Raw genomic sequence first — 27,015 nt, forward strand, 5'->3', positions numbered from 1 at the left:
ATACTGTAAAATGACACGCTCATGGAAAAGTACCTTCTATCACTAAAAAAAAAAATTCACAGACAGCCTTATGTCCTGCTGAGAACCTCTACATATACAAAAGGCAAACAATGTACTAAACAGATTCATATACATTACACTTAAAGGTAATATTTATGCACACAACACAACAGCCTAAACTGAACATTACGAAATGTTGACCCTATCATGAATGTCACACTAAAGTAAAATAACTGAAATACTTACATGTTGTAAACTCGATTGAATACAATCATACTGCATACAAATGAGTTTGTGTTAAATCAACAGTAATTCTTTAAAAGGCAATTTACATCTGCAATGTGAATATTTCAATTAGTTTACCAGTTCATATGATGAGAATGAATACATTCTATGGAGCAAAAAAAAAAAAATCTGCAAATAACCCTGTGCTTACCACTGTTAATGAGTATATTAGCACACTTTTTTTACCATTAAAATTTCCATTAGTAATTGAGTTAAGTGTGGAAAATTAAGTTTCCTCTTACTGTGCTTCTATTTTTATAATTAATATTCCCAAACAAAAACAGTGGCAGCACAAAACTATTACAACAGTTATTGATGAATACCCCAACCCAGGATAAATATTGCACCAGGGAGGAGGGAGACACTTAGCAATAATGGCCAGAGCCCGAGTCAACGCTGCAGCAAGACCTCCACCTACTCTCCAACACATACACCATACACTGGCTCACGCCCACACATGTCCACAAAAGTTAAACTTTACAATCCCCAGCTTTTATCTTAACTAATTGGAAGTCTAAAAATTTTCATGTATAATACAGTAGTTGTGATAAATGGTTTAGAAAACCAATACAGTAGTTACATTTAATCTGGTAGCTTCAGTCTTACATTAAAATTACTATTATCAACAAAGGTAATCTATGTGTGTAGGTATACATGGTGAAATATTTGAAAAAGTGATACTCCTCCTCTTATTTATTCTTAAGATTGGTAAGTCTAGATATTAACAAATGTGAGAGTTAGTAGTGCAGGCAGTATGTAGTTGAGGTGGTGGTCTGCAGTTTGGCACGATGAATTCTGGCGGCTGGTGCAGAAATGTAGCAACGATGCTCCGCCGCAGAGCCACGTCACCCAGCCAGGTATTCAGCCTGCTCCCATGCCCTCTGGCAGAGGGAAGGGGTCTTGAAGATCAAGAGTGGATGGTCACAATTGTGAGGCCTGCCAAGCTGGCATGAAACGATCCTTAACAGGATTAAGTAGTGGATCATCATAATGTTGACCTGGATTTACAACTGGTGGTACAGCTAGGTGCGTCTTCAAACGGCAGTCCAAATGCAAAGATCCATACCTGCAACAGAATAAATTTTAAATAAAAAAAATAGTACATTATGATAGTTTTTTTTTCTTATAAAGTATGATAGACCATCTATTAATACAGTAATGTCATGGAACATTGAGTGTGAGATGAAATTATGTAAAACAAACTGAAGAACTTATGGGTAAAATAGGATTATTTTCTTTACACCCCCAAAAATAGCAAAAATTGTCTCCAAATCATAAAAAATTTGTAGTTCATTGTCATGATGTATTATATTTAATGCTTTGCTTAATACCTGGAGAGGGTTTCAGGGATCAATGCCCCCCCATGGCCTGGTCTGTGACCAAGCCTCATGGTGGATAAGAGCCTGATCAACCAGGCTATTGGTGCTAGCCACATACAGTCCAACATATACACCACAGCCCAGCTGATCAGGAATCGACTTGAACTTATGACTTCCTGCTTGAAGACAGCAAGGAGCTTGTTGGTAATCCCCTTTAACCTTTTCAGGGTCAGTCCCAGAATATTATTGCTTTGAAGCCAGGGTTGATCCTGTAATACTATGCCAAAATTCTAACAGCTTCCAATCTTGCAGGAGAAAGTTGGTAGGCCAACATATGAGAGAATGGGTCTGCGTGGTCAGTGTGAGCAGCATAAAAAAAAAAAAAATCCTGCAGCACGCAATGCATAATGGGAAAAAACAAATGCGACAAGTGTTTCTGGTGTAAAACAGTAACTTTGCAGTGTATTTTTGTATGATATTTATGGTTGCATTCTCAGTTTCTTGGTCTCATTTGATACAATGAAAGAATATTACAAAAAAGATGATTTTGATTGGTTTACAGAATAAAAGTAGCAGAAATGTTTAATTGTTGATAATGTTCAAGAGTAAACAAAACACATCACGCGTCTAATACACATCAACTGGCTGGTTTAATATGTACTTACGAATGCAGTGACATTATTTATACAATTATTGCCATTATGCAGTAGTCTGAATAACAGTAAATCTTTTATTTTTTGTGTATACCTGGAGGGGGTTTTGGGGGTCAGTCTGTTACCAGGCCTCATGGTGGATCAGGGCCTGATTAGCCAGGCTGTTACTGTTGGTTGCACACAACCCGATGTACGAACCACAGCCTGGCTGGTCAGGTGCCTGTCAAGCGCTTTCTTGAAGACAGCCAGGGGTCTAATGGTAATCTCCCTTATGTATGCTGGGAGGCAGTTGAACAGTCTTGGGCCCCTGACACTTATCCTGTTGTCTTTCATCATGCTAGTGGCACCCTTGCTTTTCATTGGGGGGATGTTGCATCATCTGCAGAGTCTTTTGCTTTCACAGGGAGTGATTTTCGTGTGCAAGTTTGGTACTAATCCCTCTAGGATTTTCCAAGTGTACAGAATAACGTATCTCTCCCACCTGCGTTCTAGAGAGTACAGGCTGAAGAACTTCAAGCATGCCCAGTAGCTGAGGTGTTTTATCACAGTTATGTGTGCCGTGAAGGTTCTCTGTACATTTTCTAGGTCAGCAATTTCACCTGCCTTGAAAGGTGCTGTGTAGCAATATTCCAGCCTAGATAAAACAAGCAACCTGAAGAGTGTTATCATGGGCTTGGCATCCCTAGTTTTGAAGGTTCTCATTATCCATCCTGTCATTTTTCTAGCAGATGCGATTGATACAATGTTGTGGACTTTGAAAGTGAGATCCCCTGACATTATCACTCCCAGGTCTTTTACATTAGTTTTTGCTCTAATGTGTGATTGGAATTTGTTTTATACTCTCATATAGTTTTAATTTCCTCACATTTTGCATATCAGAGTAATTGAAATTTCTCATTATTGAACTTCATATTGTTTTCTGAAATCCATTCAAAGATTTGGTTGATGTCTGCCTAGAGTCTTGCAGTGTCTTCAATGGAGGGCACTGTCATACAAATTCAGGTGTCATCTGCATAAAAAGACAGTGCTGTGGCTTACATCCCTGTCTATGTCAGATATGAGGATGAGGAACAGGATGGGAAAGAGTACTGTGCCTTGTGGCCCCTCAAGGAAGGTTCCTTGATGTTGGTGAGGGGCTCTTGATTTAGGGAATTGGATCTGTGCTCCAGTTCCCCAAATTAAGCCTGAATGCCTTCCACATCCCCCCCCCCCAGGCGCTTTATAATCCTCCGGGTTTAGCGCTTCCCCCTTGATTATAATAATAATGTGCCTTGTGGAACAGAGCTTCTCACAGTACCCACCTCAGACTTTACTCTGTTTACTACTACTCTGTGTTCTATTTGTTAGGAAATTATAGATCCATCTACCAACTTTTCCAGTTATTCCTTTATCACACATTTTGTGTATTATTTCACCATAGTCACACTTGTCAAAGGCTTTTGCAAAGTCTGTGTATACTACATCTGTGTTTTGTGTTCTAGAGCATCCAGGATCTTGTCATAGTGGTCCAGTAGTTGAGACAGGCAGGAGCAATCTGCTCTAAACCCATGTTGCCCTGGGTTGTGTAACTGATGGGTATCTAGATATGTGGCAATCTTGCTTCTTAGAACCCTTTCAAAGATTTTTATGATATGGGATGTTAATGCTATCAGTCTGCAGTTCTTTGCTATTGCTTTACTGCCCCCTTTGTGGAGTGGGGATATGTCTGTTGTTTTTAGCAGCTGTGTCTATGCTCCCTCCTCATAGGATGTTACAAGCACATGATAGGGGTTTCTTGCAGTTCTTGATGAACACTGAGTTTCACGAGTCTTGGCCTAGGGCAGAGTGCACAGGAATGTCATTTATTGCCTTTTCGAAATCATTTGGAATCAGGACAATATCAGACAAGTTTGAGTCTACCAAATTGTGTCTCGCTCATAAAAAATTCATTTAGGTTTTCGACTCTCAGTCTGGTTAGCAGCTCGCTAAAAACAGTCACACTGGGACTCGAGTAGCTCACTCATTTCCTTGCTATCATCTGCGTAGGACCCATCTCGTCTAAGTTGTTCTCGACTTAGATTTGGCATAAGAAAAGAAACATTTTGGGTTTCCTTTCAATTTCAATTATGGCTTTTACTTCTTCCCATGTTTCTTGACTCCTGTAAGATTCCTTTAGCTTAAGTTCGATGTTGGCTATTTTTCTGACCAGTGCCTCCCTTCGTATTACAAGTATATTGGCCTCTTTTAGCCGCTTTGTTATTCTTTGCCTTCACCTGTATAGGAAGCACCTTTCTGTTTCTAGTTTACATCTTCTCTACCTTTTCCTTAACCCTTTCAGGGTCAGCAGGCCCTCCCCTAAACTTGGTCTGAGAAGAGAGAGAAAAAAAAAAAACTGATGAACTGATAGAGAATATTTTCCCGATCATAATGACACCAAAAGTATGAAATTTGATAGAAAACTTAGGGAATTATGCTCTTGCAAAGTTAGTGGTCTCGACAATGTTTATGCATTGGCGCTTTCACCCACTTTGAGCCCTATTTTCAGCCAATTCCAATGTACCAGTTGACAAAAAATCGTGACTTTTCACTAGAACTCCATTTTTTCTATCGAATGAGTACAAGAAACTACCCATTTACCGATTTCAACTATCCAATAAAGTGGTCAGAAATTGTCAATTTTGCCAATTTCACACAAATTTCAAAAGATGCCAATTTCCAAATAGGGTCCAGAATAAACAAGACAGACATTCCTGGCACTAAAATAAATTTTTTTCTGTTCATTAGTCTCGTCCCCAGGCCTCCCTTACATTTCTTTTGCTTTCCACTTGGAATTTTTATTCTCACAAAAAAAAAAATTAGAAGATTTACTGTTATGCAAACTACTGCATTAGTGTAGAAATGGTATAAACAATATCAGCAAACTTGTGAAAGAATATTAGACTCACTAGTTATGTGTATTGGACACGTGGCATGATTTGTTTACTTTTGAACTTTGGCAAAAATCGAACATTTCTGCTACTTTGAGCTCAATTTCAAGGTACTTTTCATTGTGAAACCAATAAAAATCATCTCAATTTCTGTAATATGTCTTCCATTCTATAAATGAGACCAGGAAAGCTAGAATACAACCATAAATAGCATACAAAAATACACTGCAAAGTCGCTGTTTTAATCCAAAAACAAAGTTTTTTTTTTTTTTCTCATTATGCACTGTGTGCAGCAGGGTTTTTTTATACTGTGCACACTTGCCACAGACCCATTCTTTCATATGTAGGCCTACCAGCTTTCTCTTGCTAGATTTGAAGGCGCTAGAATTTATGCGTACTAGTACGGCACCAACCCTGGCGTGAAGCCATAGTAGTATGGTTGAAGGAATATGCCTCGAGTATAGTTTAGGATATCTTCCAAGTTTATATCATTTAGAACCTTGTTGACTTGGTCCCACCTTATGTTTTTGTTACCGAGGCTGACTTTGGTGAAGGCATAATATGTAAGAGGGGCCTGGAGATGCGACTAATGAACAGAGAAAATGTTTTAGTGCCAGGAATGTCTACATTATTTATTCTGGGCCCTATTTTGAAATTGACCTTTCTTGAATTTTGTGTGAAATTGACCAAATTTAGTAATCTCTGATCACAATTTAGTTGAAATAGGTAAAAAGGCAATTTCTTGTACTCAACCGATAGAATAAAAAGAGTTCTAGCTAAACACCTATGAGTTTGGGTGACTGGAATAATGGAACTGACCCAAAACAAGGCTCAAACTGGGCAAAATCGCCGAGACTGCTAGCTCTGCAAGAGTGTAATTCCGTAAGTTTTCCATCAAATTTCATGCTTTTAAATTTCAATACCTTCAGAAAAAGTTTCTATCATTTCATAAAATAAATAAATATATATATATTCTTTCTTCTTTCAACAAACCGGTCTCATCCCACCGAGACAGGGTGGCCCAACAAGAAAAACAAAAGTTTATCTTTTTAAATTTAGTAATTTATACAGTGCTCCCAGCACTATAGTCGCCTCTTACAACACACATGGCTTATGGAGGAAAAATTCTGTTCCACGTCCCCATGGAGATAAGAGGAAATAAACAAGAACTAGAAAGAAAATAGCAGAAAACCCAGAGGGGTGTGTGTATATATATACTTGTACATGTATGTGTAGTGTGACCTAAGTGTAAGTACGTAGAAGTAGCAAGACGTACCTGAAATCTTGCATGTGTACGAGACAAAATAATAGACACCAGCAATCCTACCATCGTGTAAAACAATTACAGGCTTCCATTTTACACTCACTTGGCAGGACGGTAGTACCCCCCTGGGTGGTTGCTGTCTACCAACCTACTACCTTGAATATATATATTCTTTCTTTCAACACACCGGTCGTATCCCACCGAGGCGGGGTGGCCCAAAAGGAAAAGCAAAAGTTTCTCTTTTTACATTTAGTAATATATACAGGAGAAGGGGTTACTAGCCCCTTGCTCCTGGCATTTTAGTCGCCTCTTACAACACGCATGGCTTACGGAGGAAGAATTCTGTTCCACTTCCCCATGGAGATAAGAGGAAATAAACAAGAACAAGAACTAGAAAGAAAATAGAAGAAACCCCAGAGAGGTGTGTGTATATATATATATGCTTGTACATGTATGTGTAGTATGACCTAAATGTAAGTAGAAGTAGCAAGACGTACCTGAAATCTTGCACGTGTACGAGACAGAAAATAAAAGACACCAGCAATCCTACCATCCTGTAAAACAATTAAAGGCTTCCATTTTACACTCACTTGGCAGGACGGTAGTACCTCCCTGGGCAGTTGCTGTCTACAAACCTACTACCTATATAAAATATATATACTAGACCTGTCTGCCAACCCACTCTGTCCGCGTCCCCGTGCAGGAGTCGTGAGCAGTCTGGCTTTGTTGATGCTTGAGTGAACACTAACCTGCATGCTCATTCAAACATTTCACTACTAATTCAGTGTGTTTAGTGCTTGTGCAACTATGAAATAAGCTACCATGAGCCCAGAGAAACTTGCTAGTGGTACCCCTGTGGTAAAGAAAGTGAGAAAATACAAAAGGAAATACAAAAATACGAGAGTGGTGCGAGATTTGTTGAGCTTGCCAGGATATATGGCAAAAACAAGTCAACCATCACTTCTATCCTGGCAAAGAAAGAACAAATCAAGGTAGCTGATGTTGCGAAAGGTGTTGATATGCTAACCAAAAATAGACCACAGACAGTCGATCAGGTTGAGAAGTTGTTGCTGGTGTGGATCAGGAAGCTGCCTTCTTCAGTGATTAAGGACATGTGTGCAAAGTGGAATGAGTTGCAAACTTTTGATGAAAAGTATCACCCTGACCAAGCTGAAACAAGTCATCTCTGCAACAAATTCAGTGACAGAACTATGTCCCACTTCAGGGAAATGTTAAAGAGGTGCCAGATACAGAGGACTGTGGAGTTATTTTGTGAGACAGGGGTCCAGTGACTTTCAAGCTGGTCCTAGTGGCATTAAAAGACAGACAAGGGAAGTAACCTCAGAGAGGACTGATACCTGAAGTCCTTATAGAGGGGGATTCCCCTTCCAAACACTAACCCCAACTCCCTGTCTTCCAGATGCCATCACCAATCTTCAATAAAGGTAAGTAAAAATTTTATTTTATATGTTTATTTAAATTTATTACTAATTGTACTATGTATGTTTGTTGTATGTAAAACTGTAATGTAATCTCTATAAAATGCATTTTTTTGTGAATATTATTGAGTTTCTGGAATTGATTAATTGCATTTCCATTATTTCTTATGGGAAATATTGGTTCGACTTTAGAGCTTGCTCCTGAAACGGATTAAGTTTGAAACAAGGGTCCACTGTATATATATTTATTTATTTTAAATTCTTTGACCTTGGGAGCAAGTTTGCAAGCTGGGGTCTCAACTTCAAAGGGTTAATTATGAAGGGTGTTGAGTCTTTGGCATTTTATAATTACAGTATTATAAAAATGATTTACAAAGCAACAAGTTAAAGGATGAGACATGAAACATCTGAATATCTTATTATAAAAACATCTCTCCAGCCAATGGCTTCATCAATCCAATGCAGAGAAGAACATTGAGGGGGAATTTGAGGTAATCAGTCCCTCAGCCTGTAGCTGATGTGTTCAGTCCATCAATCTTGATATGGAGGTGGTGTCACCTCATCTGTCTGCAGTATACAAGCCCCTTCTCCATTCATATGGTGTACTTTTATCAGGATTGATGGACTGACCACACTGAATACAGGGTGAGGGACTGAGTAACTCACACTCTTCATTTTTCACTGTTCTTTTCTGTATTGGACTGAGAAGCCACTAGTTGGCAAAACACTTCTACAGTGAAGATACCCAAATGTTACACAGGTGTATCATCGTTTTACATGTACTGAGTTATCTCTTGCTGTACTCGTTACACTGCTACTTTTCAATGAGGGGTATCTTGCACCATCTGCCAAGACTCTTATTTTCATAGGGAAAGATTTGTGTGTGTAGATTTGGGACTAATCCCTCTAGAATTTATAATGTAGTTTTCTTGCCAGTGTTTCAAGGAGTATAAATTGAGGGATTTCAAGTATTTCCAATAATTTAGGTGTGACTGAATTTATGTAAGCAATGAAGTTTCTCTGTACATTATTCAGGTCAATTTTCATCTGCCTTAACCTTTAAACGGTCCAAACGTACTTATATATGTTCACTTGCGCAGCGCCCCAAATATTTTGAAAAAAAAAAAAATATAGAAAAAAAGAGCACAAGGTACTAAGTTGTCCCAGATTTTTTTTAATATGGTGCACACCGAGTGTTAAGACCCATTCTATGCTGACCAGGCATCTCAGGGCAATCGTGCCAAATTTGGAGGCAGGAAAATTACAAAGTACAGTGGACTCCCGGTTTACGATCAGCTCCCAATGCGACCAATTATGTAAGTGTATTTATGTACGTGCATTTGTATGTGTATCTTTGGGGGTCTGAAATGGACTAATCTAATTCACAATATTCCTTATGGGAACAAATTCGGTCAGTACTGACACCTGAACATACTTCTGGAATGAAATAATATCGTAAACCGGGGGTCCACTGTATATATACGTTTGGACCGTTTAGGGGTTAAACAGAGCTACTGGAGTAAACTAGTATGCCAACCTAGAGAGAACAAGTAAAGAAGTATCATCCTTGTCTTGGCATCCCATGTTTAGAAAATTCTAGTTATCCAGCCTCTCATTTTTCCTTGCAATTGTGATAGTGACACTGTTGTGATACTTGAAGGCGAGATCTGACATGATCACTCCTAAGTCTCATGTTAGTCTTATGCTTAATTGAGTAACTCGAGTTTGTTTTATATTCTGTTCTTTCAACAAACTGGCTGTATCCCACAGAGGCAGGGTGGCCCAAAAAGCAAAACAAAAGTTTCCCTTTTTAAATTTAGTAATACAGTGGACCCTTGGTTATTGGCCATAATCCATTCCAGAAGGTCGGCCTAAATCCGAAAAGGCCGAAAACAGAAATAATATTTCCCAAGAGTGTTAATGTAAATACTAATCATACCATGGGTGGGGTTTAAACCCGCAGGCAGAGAGTCTAAAAACTCCAGACTGTCGCGTTAGCCACTGGGCCAGCTAGCTTCAATAAGATTCATCCAACTAGGTACAGTGGTGCCTATGCTAACCTTCCTATGGTGTTGAAATATACTTTGTTGGACGAATCTTATTGAAGCTAGCTGACCCAATAGCTAAAGCGATGGTCTGGAGTTTTGAGAGACTGACCACAGGTTCAAACCCCACCCGTGGTATGGTTTGTTTGCAATCGTGTTATTACAATTTCATGAGTAATGTAAATGCTATCCATCTTTCAGACACCCAAAAATATTAACAAAAAATACTTTTTTTAAAGATTAACTACAGTTTTACATACACAAAACAATGAGAACTATATAAAATGACTAATGAAATGGAAAAATGAACATTTAACATCACTTTTACCTTTATTGAAGATTCTTGTTGGCAATAATATCAACTCTATGGCTTATTTATCTATCACAATTCTAATATGTGGTATAATCGTGTTATTACAATTTCATGACGAAATTTATAAACAAGAAATACAGTGGTACTTAGAGTTTCGAACAGCTCCCAACTTGAACAATTATGAAAGTATATTTTTTGTAAGTGTATTTTTAGGGGTCTGAAACAGAATAATCTCATTTACGTTATTCCTTATGGGAAGAAATTCGTTCAGCAGCGGCGCTCGAACAGCCTTCTGGAATGAATTAAGTTCGCAGTTGTATAAAAACATAAGAGAGAATGTAAAGAAATAGTGGTTATCATGGAGACTGTAAAGAACTTAAGTGGTTATTGAGATGCTGGCAAAAGTTTAGGGTGGTGGAAGATATGCAGGGTGGCATATGTTGTCAGTGGCTCTATATATCTCCAACAACATTGGAAGAGTTTTGTGTCATCCTTTTTTATATCGCTTAACTTACTAGCTATAGTGTTAATGCTACACTTTATCGCTGGCTGGCGTTATAGCCTTTATCAACTCCTGCTGCTTTAGTATCATACATATCAAAGAATCACCGACTCACCGAAGAAGCCACATTCTCCCCTCTCTCTTAGCCCTTTACAAAAGGGCCCATGGTGGCTTATTTCGCAGTTGCACTCAATCAATAACCACAAAAAACAATAGATTATAATGAAATGTTTGGATGAATGCACGGAGGCTTCCTCACTTACCCAGAGACACAGCCAGACTGACTCATGAACGTGGCAGGTGGATGCGTCCAATACAGCCGATCTCTGAAATAACGGCCGATAACCAGGATAGAATTTCGGCCAAAAAAGCGGGCGAAAACCAAACTGGTCGATATCCAGAACAGCCAATAACTGATGGTCCACTGTATATACAGGAGAAGCAGTTACTAGCCCCTTGCTCTTGGCATTTTAACCCTTTGACTGTTTTGTCGTATATATATGTCTTACGAGCCAGTGTTTCGGACGTATATATACTCAATAATTCTAGTGGCTTCAAATCAAGCAGGAGAAAGCTGGTAGGCCCACATGTGAGAGAATGGGTCTGTGTGCACCACATAAAAATCCTGCAGCATACAGTGCATAATGAGAAAAAAAAACTCAAACCGTTTTTTTTTATTTATATGTCGACTTTGAGGTGTTTTTCGTGTAGTACTTATCGTTGTATTCTAGTTTTCATGGTCTCGTGTGATAAAATGAAAAACACGTTATAGAAATAGAGTATTTTGATTAGTTTCACGAAGAAAACAACCTTGAAATTGAGCTCAAAGTAGCAGAAATGTTCGATTTTTTACCAATGTTCAAGAGTAAGCAAATCACACCACACGTCCAATATACGTCAAATGGGGAGTTTAATATTCTTTCACTAGTGCACTGATATTATTTATACCATTTTTACAATAATGCAGTAGTCTGCATAACAGTAAATCTTCTATTTTTTGTATGAATAAAAAATCAAAATAGAAAGCAATAGTAATATATGAGGGGCCTAGAGACATGACTAATGAACAGAGGGTATGTTATTTTAGTGCCAAGAATGTCTACATTATTTATTCTGGACCCTATTTTAAAATTGGCATCTTTTTTAATTTGCATGAAATTGGCCAAATTGCCAATTTCTGACCACTTTATTGGGTAGTTAAATCAGTAAATGGGCAGTTTCTTGTACTCAAGTGATAGAAAAAAATGAAGTTCTAAAGAAATAGCTACTAGTTTTGTCAACTAGAACAGAATTGGCCAAAAATAGGGCTCAAAGTCGGCGAAATCGCTGATGCATATATGTTGCCGAGACTGCTAACTTCGCGGGAGCGTAATTCCATGAGTTTTCAACCAAATTTCGTCCTTTTTGGTGTCATTACCATCGGGAAAAGATTCTCTATCATTTCACAAGAAAATATTTTTTTTTTTTTTTCCAAAAATTTTTCGACATAGAATGACAGTTTCAGAAAGGGGCTTGCGAAAGTCAAAGAATTAATCGCCTTTATGTTCTGTTCTAGTCTATTTCTTCAATCTTTTCAAAATGGAGTAGCTGAAACTTGTCCTCATTGAATATCACTGTTGTCAGTGGCTGACTGGAAGACTTTGCCAGTTTGGAAGATTGCTATGTCATCAATGGATGCCATTCTCATATAAAATTTAGTATAATCTGTGAAGGATTTATGACTCTGTCTATGTCAGATATGAGAATGAGAAAAGGAGCAAGTACTTTGTCTTGGGAACAGAAATGTTCACTATGGCACCATCTGATTTCACTCAGTTCACTATTACTCTTTGAATCCTATCTGAGAAAATTAAACATCCATCTGCCCACTTTTCCAGTTATTTCTTTTGCACCCACTTTGATTCCACATATCAAATCTTTTGGAAAATCTGCATTTTGCTTGTCTTCCATTGCATCTAAGGCCATGTGGTAACAGTCAAATAATTACAAGAGGCAGGAGCACGACCTGCTCTAAACTATGCTTCCCTGGGTTTTCAGTGGATGATATTCAGTGTGATTAGCAATCTTGCTAAACACAATGAGCAGTAATGTGGGATGCCAACACTACTGATCTGCACTTATTTTGTGTGATTTCTGTGTCCAGGCTGCCCCTCCAGAGCATATTCAAGGTGCAGGATACTGGTTTCTTGCAGTTCTTGACAAATATTGAGTTCTTCCAAGTCAGAGCTAAGGCAGTTTGGGGAAATGCTATCAGTGATTTTTCGAAGATGAGTTGGGGTTAGGGTTAAGTCAGAAATTATGGAGATGTCGACCATGTTTCGAGTCTCGCTCAAGAAAAAACTCATTCTGGTTGTCAATCTTCAGACAGATAATGACTCACTTAACACAGAGCTGTATTATAAATCATTAATCATTATTTCACTATCTTTATTGTTGTCAGTGTAAGTTTCATGTCCTCTTAGCAAATGCATAAGGTGATAAATATTGGCACTTCTGAATAGCTGTTGATTTAATTTATCCTAGGAAATATCAATATTAATGAGGATTACTTTATGCAAATGTGTTACAAGAAAAACAGTAGAGATAGTTTTAGGGGCCCAAGAGTTGCCCATTCTTAGTGCATGGACTAGAAAGTATGAACTGACTGTTGCTACTATCAAACATCAGTGTTTTGTGAACAAGTTGGATTTTTATGACAAGCCAGTGAAAAGTGGTTATACTCAAGAAACATCATCAAACCAAATTAGAAAACAATCATGTACTCCTCAAATGATTCAAACTTAATTCAACAAAGTCCAAACCAGGCAAAATGCATGATCTGAAATGAAATGCCATATGAGGTTTGTTGTATAAAAAACAAAACAAATATTGAATTTAAATATTGTTTGCAGTACTAACCTGGGAGGTACAGAAGCACCCCAAGGAGCAGGGGAAAGAGCAGCTGGTGTAGGTGCTGCTGATGTTGTTGTGACTCCTGCCTGTGTCCAGGCTCCTGTGGCAGCAACTGCAGCTCCAGCAACAGCCTGAACTGCTGCCTGAACATTAGCATCAGGGGTAGAATCATTGTTGTTAGGGAGCTCTGCAGGAGTCCATGCTCCCAAGTTGTCTCGACGGAAATAGTGAGGCCTGTTGTCTGGGAATATTGTGACGGCAGGGAATGGATGCTCCTTGATGTGTTTTAACACTTCCCGGACCTAAAAGACAAATTGGATTAACTTTGGCTTGTTACTTTATTAAGCATATTTTAAAGATTTATTACACAGAGTCTCTGATAGATTATTAACTATATTAAGTCACTTGTAGGTAGTAGGTTGGTAGACAGCAACCACCCATGGAGGTACTACCATCCTGCCAAGTGAGTGTAAAACGAAAGCCTGTAATTGTTTTACATGATGGTAGGATTGCTGGTGTCTTTTGTCTGTCTCATAAATATGCAAGATTACAGTTACTGTCTTGCTACTTCTACTTACACTTAGGTCACACTACACATACATGTACAAGCATATATATACACACCCCTCTGGGTTTTCTTCTATTTTCTTTCAGAAAATAGTTCTTGTTTATTTCCTCTTATCTCCATGGGGAAGTGGAACAGAATTCTTCCTCCGTAAGTCATGCGTGTTGTAAGAGGTGACTAAAATGCCGGGAGCAAGGGGCTAGTAACACCTTTTCCTGCACAAATTACTAAATTTAAAAAGAAAAACTTTCATTTTGGGCCACCCTACCTTGGTGGGATATGGCTGGTTTGTTGAAGAAGAAAAAAAAATGCGATAACCCTTCAATGACTCTTGATCCAAGGAATTAGACCTGCACTTTCCTTTGACTGAACCCAATTACCTCCCATTCCCCTAGAGCTGTATGACCCCTACAGTTTTAGCACTTCTTGATAATACTATCAGGCCATAATAATATTGCAGCATCTTTGATTCATAATATTACCTAGTGTTTCCACATATTATTCCAAAAGATACTGAGTGGATTAAACAATTCTTACTTACCCCACCCCTCAGGTGTTTCCTCAAGTGCCATACACAAATTCCATTTTTTTTTTTTTTTTTTTTTTACACTGATGGAGTATTATTCACTGCTCCCTTCAAGGTGGGTCACTTCATGCTTGTAAATTGCTCCTGATCCAAAGAATTGGAGCTGCCCTTCCCTCAGATAAAATCTGCTTACCCCTGAACCCTTACCTTAACTCAGGTACTGTATGACTGAGGTTTAAATGATTCATTATGGATTTAATAATAATTACTCACTTCTCTCAAAGTTACTTTGACAGTTACAACAAAGATGCACACTGATGACTACAGATTTTGATGTATCATCTTAATGGCAAAGACTACACTAGCATGGATATCCTCAACTAAGTACGAAGTAGTAGTGATGTTTAAACAATATTTATATCTGTCTGGGGCACAGCCCTTACTACATCTACTGTGTTGTCACAAGTAATTCTAACATGTCTTGCTTATACTATGCAGCCATTGGAACAATTAAGGAAGCTCACTTTGACCACATGAAATACAAGGACAGTGTGCAAGCTGAGGCTGAGCTATAGGAGGGTGCACTGCAACAGCACAACCAAACCGACACAAGCGACAACCTGTCTACTATTCCTACCTCTCCTGATATGACCAATGACTGTCCAACTACATTCCTATGGTCTGAGATCTAAGGCAGCAGTACATTTCTGTGAACTGACACGCCTATTGACTTGTCTGACTCCTTTGCTAACTACACCATCTTCTTGCTGAAATGGGCATCAACACTCGTATGCTTTATAGTTAGTTAAAAGCTGTGGCATGCTAAAAGTATCTTACAATTTATTCGATGTATGTCACACCCATATAGGCTTGCCCTCCTGACCAGCAAACCAGGTGCTAAGGGAATAATAAGAAGGGCTTTACCCTTTGGTTCAACCCCCCAATGACAAGGAAGCCTGCCAAAGTTATGAAGCAATGTGGGACACTCACAAATATTATCACACTTACCTTCAAGCCTGGTCATAAACGGTTCTCACATGTCTATTGCCTGTATTGACTTACTGTACATATCATTTGTACATACCTTGCTTGCTGTTTGGTGAAGGAAATGTAAGTATTTACTCTGCTGCATTTTGCTTGTTCCTACCTTGGTTATGGTGCTGCAATCAGGTGTGCAGGCCATTAGACTATGCCTGTGTTCGCTTTAGTTAGTTAAAAGCTCAAATAACGGAATCAGGATGGACTACACCATGTATGTATGTATAAGTAGTATGTTGTGTATAAGGGTACCCATAGTATTTCCATATTAATTCCTTTGCAAGTTTATCTCATGCAGTGTGTGTTACAGGCCAGAGTAGTGTTCATGTCACGTGTCACACCCTAAGAAATGCTACTGCCAGTCATTGTTTTACAACTGGATCAATGTCCCTTGATGTACAGACAATGCCCGATGTTCTGTGCAGTCCTATGAACAAACTGTACATGAGAAGATTTATGCTTCAGCACTGTCTTGATGTCCCATGGCCCCATCCATCACAATGCAGAGTGGCATGCCGATTTTCTCTCCCACCGAAGATGTGGGAAGAGTTTTTGAGGCCCATTAAATTGACCATTTTTGTAAAAGAGTAAGCCAAAGCTGAGTTCCATGGGTGTACAGTGGAACCTCGGTATACGACCAGCTCCCTACTTGAACAAAGCAAATGACCTGCCAGAACTTTGCTGTAAACTATTTCACGTTTCTATGCTTTTTATTTTTTTGTATTTGTATAAATAAGTCACCATGGGGCCTATTCCGACCCCTGAATGGGCCACAATGTATATAATGTATATTACCTGTTCCTATAATTTTATATTGCTGATATCTGCGATATTAGCTAAATTGTAAATATATTGCTTTGTATCATTATTTGACTTAGTTATATTATTAGGTAGGATGTAACATTTACACCTTATTCAGTGCTCATTGCTCGAGAGCATTAAGTAGCTGCTGCATTGTCTAACTACTGTAACTACCACTCTGCTCGTTTCGCTGCCAGCTTCTCTGTAGTTGCTGGGCAGCAGCAGTCCACGGAGAGTCACGTGATCAGGGTGGGATGATCACACCTCACCTGGGCGAGAGGAGTGCCTTGCCTTCACTAGCTCTCTCTCTCTCTCTCTCTCTCTGTTTGACGATGATTCCAACAACACCTCCCTCTCCAGCTCTCCCTTGCTGGCCCTTGTTGGAACATCATCTGTCACTTTCTTGTTGTTAGTTCTGTGTAACTCTGTTCACAGAACATAGCCTAGCCTTAGTGATTTTCAATGTTTTACTGAGGTTGTGTGTCACACTGACACTGAGAAATTCCGGTCCTGAGCTGTAGCTTTTGACCTAATTTGTATTGGTATCTGTGCACTGTCACAGTCGGGGATTTTCCTATGCTGAACTTAGATTCAGTAGTATGGGAGTTTTGCGACTTTTGTGGAGGATCTGCAGATGGTCCCTACTTAGGGTCGTTATGTTATCTCCTTGTTCCTGATTCTGTGTTGCTGCTGCTGGTTATATTGCTGTTTGGCAAATCGGCCATTTTACTGTTCAAGCAAGCTGTTCTGATTGCCAGGTTGGTCAAGAAGTTAGTTTATGTGAGGACTTCAATCAGTCACTGGTTAAGTCGAGTCAAGTCTTGAGACATAGCAAACTACTCGGAGCACTTACACACATACATACTCACTTGTATATACAGTGGACCCTCGACCAACACGATTCGTTCCATCTGAGACCCGTCCACTTGTGGCCAGTGTTTACAAGCCAGCCAGCCACCACGGTCCCATCCAAACATACAATTGGAACATTTCATATTATCACAGCGTTTTTAGTGATTGCACCTGCAAAATAAGTCACCATGGGCCCCAAGAAAGCTTCTAGTGCCAACCTTACAGCAAAAAGGGTGAGAATTACTATGGATATGAAGAGATCACTGCTAAGTATGAAAGTGGAGTGTGTGTCTCCGAGCTGGCCAGGTTGTACACAAAACCCCAATCAACCATCGCTACTATTGTGGCCAAGAAAACGGCAATCAAGGAAGCTGTTCTTGCCAAAGGTGCAACTATGTTTTCAAAACTGAGATCGCAAGTGATAGAAGATGTTGAGAGACTTATCGGTGTGGATAAACAAAAAACAGATAGCAGGAGATAGCATCCCTCAAGCAATCATATGTGAAAAGGCTAGGTAGTTGCATGAGGATTTAATTAGAAAAATGCCTGCAACTAGTGGTGATGTGAGTGAACTTAAGGCCAGCAAAGGTTGGTTTGAGAGATTTAAGAATCGTAGTGGCATACATAGTGTGAAAAGGCATGGTGAGGCTGCCAGTTTGGACCAAAAAGCAGCTGAAAAATATGTGCAGGAATTCAAGGAGTACATAGACAGTGAAGAATTGAAACCTGAACAAGTGTTTAATTGTGACACTGACAATGTTGTGAAACACTTTAGGAATGTCATAAAGGAATGGGAGGTACAGGCCTCTATGGACAGATATGTTGTGCGACAGAGGTCCAGTGACTTTCAAGCTGGTCCTACTGGCATTAAAAGAAGAAGGGAAGTAACCCCGGAAAAGGACTTGACACCTCAAATCCTAATGGAAGGGGATTCCCCTTCTAAACACTAACACCATCCATAGTCTCCCCTCCTCCCATCCCATCAGTCATCACCAGATCTTCAATAAAGGTAAGTGTCATGTAATTGTACATGTCTTCTTCAGTTTGTGTGTATTAAAATTAATATTTCATGTGGTAAAAAATTTTTTTTTTCAATACTTTTGGTTGTCTTGCACGGATTAATTTGATTTTCATTTCTTATGGGGAAAACTAACTCTACTAATGATAATTTTGATTAACGATGAGCTCTCAGGAACGGATTAATATCATTGGTCGAGGGTCCACTGTATTAGTATTATGTTCTTAAATGCTGACAGTGTACCAGACAGTACTTAAAAGCCATCAAGATATGATCTGTGCCTTCAACACAATACTACTGTACATGAAAGCAGTGTAGGAATTTGTATCCTATATTATATTAAATAGATTACTTTGATTTACTTTGATATTGTCCACCTAAACAACTTTATCTTTATTAATAAACTTCTTAAATTTTAATTTCTTTAGTTAGTAGCCTACCAGTTGTAATCCTGAAGCACTATTGAATCTTACTATTAAATTCTAATGGATAATTGGACCAGGATACTGACTACTTGTTGCAAAAACCCAGTAACAGGCTGGATGCTAGAAGGGCAGTCCTTTCTAGTATTCACTGGAGATCTCTATGCTTATTAGACATCGCGTTTTTTGTAACAGGGCCTAAAGGCGATTGGTGATAATAGCCAACCAAACAAAAATTGGTTAGGAAGAACTTGTTCAACACTCAAACGGAGCGACACTCAAACAGCCTTCTGGAATGAATTAAGGCTGCATACCGAGGTTCCACTGTATTTAGATTTTAAATTCTTGCACACCAGGCGCTGTTAAGATGCCCCAAAGTGTGTGACTGAGCAAAATGTAGACAGTATGCCTACTCATCTGTTTCACATACCTCCCACTGGGGTCACTGCTGACCTACAGCCTAGTTTTGGCAAGTGCTTGGCAGAGGCCAGGCACTTAGGTCTGCCTTGCTTAGAGTGCTCATCCTCAGACCTTGCCTAGCTAACCTGGAGTCAACATCAGAGCTCCTTTTCCTAGATATCTTGGCTCTGGTTACCCTACTCACATCTGCCTGGTGTACCCACTAGACAACAAAGCCAAACTCTAGTCTACAGGTGTATATGTAACCTCCATGCTATTGCTCCAGCATATTCAGCTACCTAACCAAACAGCTATAACAAGTAGTACAGTAGACAACCACATTTCACATGAGATACATTCCAGAAAAAACAAGAGTTATATGTGAAAATGCAATAGAGGGAGTGAACAACTTACATGAAAAAAAAACAGGCTGTGCTGTATGGTACCTCCAGAAGAGCCAAACAACTTTTCTTAGAAATATGTAAATCACCAAAAATAATAAACTAAGTAATGTACAATATTAAGAGTTAAGCAGATAGCAAAGGTATATTAAAGCATCTTATTATAACTAGTGTAACATGATGATTTAACCAAACAAATTCAAGCAATGGGAACATGCTTAACAAATTCTGGTTGTTACTGCTTAATTCGCTTGTCGTCAATGGAGAGGTGTAGTGTGGCTCTACTAGGCCTCAGATAAGGTGAATGAAGTGGATGAATTAGATAGCAGAGGTTCACCGGTTGAGTTGGATGGCTGGGGCATGCTGGATGAGGTGGATGGCTGGGGCATGCTGGATGAGGTGGATGGCTGGGGCATGCTGGATGAGGTGGATGGCTGGGGCATGCTGGATGAGGTGGATGGCTGGGGCATGCTGGATGAGGTGGATGGCTGGGGCATGCTGGATGAGGTGGATGGCTGGGGCATGCTGGATGAGGTGGATGGCTGGGGCATGCTGGATGAGGTGGATGGCTGGGGCATGCTGGATGAGGTGGATGGCTGGGGCATGCTGGATGAGGTGGATGGCTGGGGCATGCTGGATGAAGTGGATGGCTAGCATTCGTGGGTTAATGTGGATGGCTGGCATTCACTGGTTGAACTGGATGGCTGTGCTTCATGGGGTAAGTGGATGGCTGGAGTTCATGGACCGAAATGGATGGCTGGTGTTCATGGACCGAAATGGATGGCTGGAGTTCATGGACCGAAATGGATGGCTGGTGTTCATGGACCGAAATGGATGGCTGGTGTTCATGGACCGGAATGGATGGCTGGTGTTCATGGACTGGAATGGATGGCTGGTGTTCATGGACCGAAATGGATGGCTGGTGTTCATGGACCGAAATGGATGGCTGGTGTTCATGGACTGAAATGGATGGCTGGTGCTCATGGACCGAAATGGATGGCTGGTGCTCATGGACCGAAATGGATGGCTGGTGCTCATGGACCGAAATGGATGGCTGGTGCTCATGGACCGAAATGGATGGCTGGTGCTCATGGACCGAAATGGATGGCTGGTGCTCATGGACCGAAATGGATGGCTGGTGCTCATGGACCAAAATGGATGGCTGGTGCTCATGGACCGAAATGGATGGCTGGTGCTCATGGACCGAAATGGATGGCTGGTGCTCATGGACCGAAATGGATGGCTGGTGCTCATGGACAGAAATGGATGGCTGGTGCTCATGGACCGAAATGGATGGCTGGTGCTCATGGACCGAAATGGATGGCTGGTGCTCATGGACCGAAATGGATGGCTGGTGCTCATGGACCGAAATGGATGGCTGGTGCTCATGGACCGAAATGGATGGCTGGTGCTCATGGACCGAAATGGATGGCTGGTGCTCATGGACCGAAATGGATGGCTGGTGCTCATGGACCGAAATGGATGGCTGGTGCTCATGGACCGAAATGGATGGCTGGTGCTCATGGACCGAAATGGATGGCTGGTGCTCATGGACCGAAATGGATGGCTGGTGCTCATGGACCAAAATGGATGGCTGGTGCTCATGGACCGAAATGGATGGCTGGTGCTCATGGACCGAAATGGATGGCTGGTGCTCATGGACCGAAATGGATGGCTGGTGCTCATGGACCGAAATGGATGGCTGGTGCTCATGGACCGAAATGGATGGCTGGTGCTCATGGACCGAAATGGATGGCTGGTGCTCATGGACCGAAATGGATGGCTGGTGCTCATGGACCGAAATGGATGGCTGGTGCTCATGGACCGAAATGGATGGCTGGTGCTCATGGACCGAAATGGATGGCTGGTGTTCATGGACCGAAATGGATGGCTGGTGTTCATGGACCGAAATGGATGGCTGGTGTTCATGGACCGAAATGGATGGCTGGTGTTCATGGACCGAAATGGATGGCTGGTGTTCATGGACCGAAATGGATGGCTGGTGTTCATGGACCGAAATGGATGGCTGGTGTTCATGGCCCGAAATGGATGGCTGGTGTTAATGGGCTGAAGTGGATGACTGGGGATCACTTGCTGAAGTGGATGGCTGTGGTTTATGGACTGAAGTCAATGGAACATTGAAGTATCCTGTCATGTGTGTCTGCTGTGTACTACCCTGCAGTACTTTATACAGCTGATGATATGGCATCATTGTTTGGCCCAACATGCATTTCTAAGCAGTGCTTCTAGATGTGTCTGGGTCCTCTTCAGTGAAAAAGTTAGCAAGTTCAACAGCAACATGGAAATGCTCATAATTTTTGAAGTACTCTACTAACAATTTCTTTGCAAGCTGTTCTTCCTCATCCTCCAACTCTGAGTCTCTTCTATCTGGGAATTCAGCTCTGCCAACATTTCCTCTGGACTTCTTTCTTCCTCTTTATCTTCAGTGACATGTTATGGCTGCACATCTTCCAAGCCCTCACATGGTAATCTCCTTGTCAGCTGAGCAATTTTCTCAACATGACTCTCAACTAAGAGAAACCCTGTGAAATTATTCACCACGCTAAGCCATAATTTTATCCAGCCTGCATTTATTGATGATTTTGGAATATTATCCTATACCCTTTTGATGTCGGGTAAGGCATCTGCAAAGTTGAATTTATGCCATAACTCTGATGCTCCAAGCTCTGAGTCATTGTCCATTGATGCAAGCAGTTTCTGCCCCCACTCTGCATTGTAGATACACTTAAATGATTTTATTGCACCTTGATCCAGTGGTTGCATGATAAAAATAAAAAAAAACATTTGGGTTCAAATCCTGCAACAGATCAGGATGAGAATGGGAATTATCAAGAGTTGGGAGAATCTTGCATACGAGGTTGTTGCAGCGCAAATAAAACATGACTTCATTAATAAAATGATGCTTGAACCAGTCAACAAATAATTCCTCAGTCATCTATGCTGACTGGTTTGACATAATTGGCCCATCTATGCAACAACAATAGTTAAGACACCATGACAGGTGGCAAACTTTGGAGGCAAAAATGTGGAAATAAGTACAAAACATGAATTGCGAAGACAAACACGGAACTTGGAGGTGTAAAATGTGGTGGTCTACTGTATAAAATACTATAAAATATAAGTTCGAAACTGAATAGAGTAATATTACAAAACTTACCATTTTGACCCAGCTTGGTTCTTCAACTTCTGGTGTTGTAGAGAGACACTGAAGGATGACATCATCTGTTTGTTGTAGTAGTAGTTCCACACCAGCATGAGGTTCATAGTTAAAAGGTCCAATCCGTAATAACCCCAGAGCACAGTCGTATATATCAACCATCTGATAAAAAAATAAAAATTATTTAACGGCTGTTAAAATACAGTGGATTAATAAAGAAACTATTAGAACTCTTCAGTATTCTGAACATTTATCCAAACTGATGCTATAGTATAAAAAAATAATGCCAAATATTTAGCATTTTTGCTTTTGATAATTTACTTATAAAGTGGTAAAAGTTTTGAGTGCTAATGGCTTGGGCATCCAACAAGCTTGTGGGAGTATGTTAGATAGAAGTGAAGGCAAGTGGTTTTCATGATTTTATATGATGAGATTAAGACACATGTGCAACATCTGGGTATCTTTATTGTAGACGTAATAAAGATACCCAGATGTTGCACATGTGTCTTAATCTCATCTTGTCGGTATTATATACCATTCGTACACATTTTATATGATGTTGGAGTGAGAGCAAAGTAACATTTATGTAGAGATTCAGGGGAAACTAGTTAACTAGACTTTAGCCTTGTAGGTGGTAAATACAGTGCCTGTACTCTGATGAAGGGGTGGGGATATGGCAGTTTGGAGAGCCATCTGACGTGATGCCAGCACAGCTCAGATGGCCTACCCAAATTAATGACAAAAGTATTTGTATCAGATGGTGAAGTTCTAAATGAGGCTCTCCACATTTCTCTAGGAACATCACCTTTCTGTGCTTAGTTTGGGTACCAACTTTTACATGCTTCTGACACCACAATGACTGAATGAATGATGGTGAAAATGTTTCTTCTTTTTCAGATCATCCTACCTTGATGGGAAATGGCTGGTGTGTGAAAAAAAAAATATATCTTTTTTAGAATTTCCAATAGTTGTAGCACTTACTACCTCCTGCTTTAATTCTAATGGTTAACTACCCTATTTACAAAGAAATAATTTCTCTCATCACTTTGGCTCCACCTTTTTCTCAATTTCCAGCTGTGGCCTTTTGTTATCCCAGCTGCAGTGACAGAAATCATCTTTAATGTTTCAAAGCCTTTCATAACCTTATTTGTGGTTATGATATCTCTTTCCTCCTATCTTAATAGCCATCTGCTGTATGACCCTTGTGGGTTTAGTGCTTAGTTATGATTATAAAAATAATAATAATAGCCATTTTGTAGCTCTTTTTAGCACCTTTCCTAACTTATTACTATGTACAGTGGAACCTTGGTTTTTGTGATTAATTTGATCCAGAAAGTCTGACGAAAACCAAACTGTACGAAAACTGAAGAAATATTTCCCATGAGAAATAATGTAAATCCAATTAATCTGTTCCAGACATCCAAAAATATTAACAAAAAATACATTTTATAGAGAATAACTATAGTTTTACATACAGAAAACAAGGAGAAATAAATGTAAATGACTAATGAAATGGATAAATGAACATTTAACATCAGTTTTACCTTTATTGAAGACTTGTTGGTGTATGGAAGATGGTGAGGCGGGGAGAGGGAGGAGAGGTGAGGTTATTGTTAGGAAGGGGCATCTCCCTCCATAAGGACTTCAGGTATCAAGGCCCTATCCAGGGTTACTTCCTTTGTCTGTCTTTTACTGGCACTAGGACCAGCTCGAGTCACTGAACCCCTGTCGCACAAAAAATCTGTCCAGAGAGGTCTGTTTCTGGCATCTCTAAGATTTGCCTAAAATGGGACAAAGCAGTGTCATTGAACATGTTGTAGACACGGCTTGCAACAGCTTTCATACTTTGCTACAAGTTCTTTCTTGAATTCTATCGTGTTTCTCGCCTTCTTTATCAAAGAGCTAGCACTCCGAACTTTCTTTGGCCCCATGGTGACTTATTTAGCAATCACACTCAAACAAGCACAAAAAACAATGGATTATTAAGAAATGTTTTGGATGAATGCTCAGGGTAATGCTCACTCAATGAGAAACAAAGCCAGTGTCAGAACGCGTGGGATGCTTTGTGTGGGTGCAGGCTGGCAGACGCATTTGGTATGGCAGATCATTGTCAACTACGAAAACCAAGTGGATGTACGAAAACTAGGACAAAACTGCAACAAAAAGAAGTCATTGAAAACCGAATTCTACGAAAACCAGGGCACAGAGAAACGAAGGTTCCACTGTACGTACATATATTAAAATTTTGGCCAAATAATATTGTAAACATTCAGCATTTCTCCATATATTTCAAAGTTCTGAAGATTTTGCAATAATCCTTTTTCATCTGACAGGACAAAGCTTTGCAATCATTCTCGACCTTGAGAACTTCAAGAGTAGTTTTAACTTCTTTCAAAGCAAAGGAGCTGCACTCTACAGGTGCTGTCATGGCTGGAACTATTAAAATTACAATAGACTCGCATAACATGCATCCAAGTAGCAAGTTTTCAATAAACCATAAATGAAATATTGTTTTCCAAGTCCATGTTTCAGGGGATAAAACAAAAACAATAGGAGGCCACAGCATGCAATAGATTTGGGAAAAAATAAGCATCAGTCCATACTGAATGCTAAATGCTATTAGAATGTACCTCAGTTACTATTAGGATTATCTCACTTTTTCAGCAGAAGGCATATCATTCCATTACACAAACAACCTCCCATGCTCCAGTTACCTCACTGAAGGGTATCATACTTTTTTTTTTTTTTTTTTTTTTTTAGCCATGATTACCTTGCTTAGTCATGATTAACCCTTTCAATGTCAGAAGCCCCAAATTAAAAGTGCTCACTTTATAGCATTTAAAAAAATAATCCTCTAAAATGATAGTTAATATTTTTCTGAAAGTAGTGACACTAAAAATACAAAATTTGATGGAAAACACAAGCGTAAAGTTCACAGTCTGGGCACAATTTATGCACTGGCAATTTCGTCCAATTTGAGTCCTGTTTTATGCCAATTCCAATGCTTAATTCAACTAAATTCTTAGCTACTTTGCTAGCATGCCTTCAAAGCTACCCTATAAAGTGCATAGAATTCAGTATTTCAGCCAATTTTACACAAAAATACAAAAAATACAATTGAAAAAGGTGTCCAAAATGAACACTAGACATTCCAGGCACTAAAGCAACATTTCCTCAGACCTCTCCTATATTACACTTGCTTTCCATTTTAAATTCATCAACTTATGACTATGACAAGGTTCTGGATGCTCTAGAAAAAAGAAAAAGAATACAGATGTAATATACACAGACTTTGCAAAAGCCTTTGATAAGTGTGACCAGGGTGTAACAGTGCACAAAATGCATGAAAAAGGAATAACAGGAAAAGTTGGTAGACGGATCTATAATTTCCTAACAAATAGAACACAAAGAGTAGCAGTAAACAGAGTAAAGTCTGAGGTGGCTACAGTGAAAAGCTCTGTTCCACAAGGCACAGTACTCACTCCCATCTTGTTCCTCATCCTCATATCTGACAGACAGGGATACAAGCCATCGTGCCGTGTCCGCCTTTGCAAATGACATCCAAATTTGCATGACAGTGTCCTCCACTGAAGACACCACAATACTCCAGGCGGACATCAACCAAATCTTTAAATGGGCCGCAGAAAACAATAAGAAGTTCAATGATGAGAAATTTCAATTACTCAGATATGGAAAATGTGAGGAAATTAAAACTACATCAGAGTATAAAAAATTCTGACCATACAATAGAGAGAAAAACTAATGTAAAAGACCTGGGAGTGATCCTGTCAGAGGATCTCACCTTCAAAGATCATAACATTGTATCAATCACATCTGCTAAAAAAAAAAAAGACAGGATGGATAATGAGAACCTTCAAAACTAGGGATGCCAAGCCCATGATGATGCTATTCAGGTCTCTTGTTCTATCTAGGCTGGAATATTGCTGCACACTAACAGCACCTTTCAAGGCATGTGAAATTGCTGACCTACAAGATGTACAGAGAACCTTCATGGCACACACAACTGCAATAAAACACCTCAGTTACTCTGAATGCTTAAAGTTCCTAAACCTGTAGTCCCTAGAACAAAGGCAGGAGAGTTACATGATGATATACACTTGGAAAATCCTAGAGGGATTTACCAAACTTGCACACTAAAATCACTCCCTACGAAAGCAAAAGACTCTGCAGACAATG

General features: G+C 39.8%; 1 protein-coding gene across 3 annotated transcripts in view; it reads right to left on the minus strand.

Annotated features, from left to right (window-relative positions):
* Positions 1-855: 855 nt before the first annotated feature.
* LOC128696635 (protein N-terminal asparagine amidohydrolase) overlaps positions 856-27,015 on the minus strand; it is a 973,206-nt gene continuing 947,046 nt past the window's right edge. For all 3 annotated transcript variants that reach the window (XM_053787947.2, XM_053787949.2, XM_053787948.2), the window contains 3 exons: positions 22,819-22,980; positions 13,625-13,920; positions 856-1,351 (listed from right to left, as the gene is read on the minus strand). In XM_053787947.2, the coding sequence (XP_053643922.1) occupies positions 1,207-1,351; positions 13,625-13,920; positions 22,819-22,980 (603 nt within the window). In that variant the 3' untranslated portion in view covers positions 856-1,206. The remainder of the gene's footprint in view (positions 1,352-13,624; positions 13,921-22,818; positions 22,981-27,015) is intronic.

Source organism: Cherax quadricarinatus, chromosome 46 (assembly GCF_038502225.1).
Source record: "Cherax quadricarinatus isolate ZL_2023a chromosome 46, ASM3850222v1, whole genome shotgun sequence".
Taxonomy (NCBI): Eukaryota; Metazoa; Arthropoda; class Malacostraca; order Decapoda; family Parastacidae; genus Cherax; species Cherax quadricarinatus.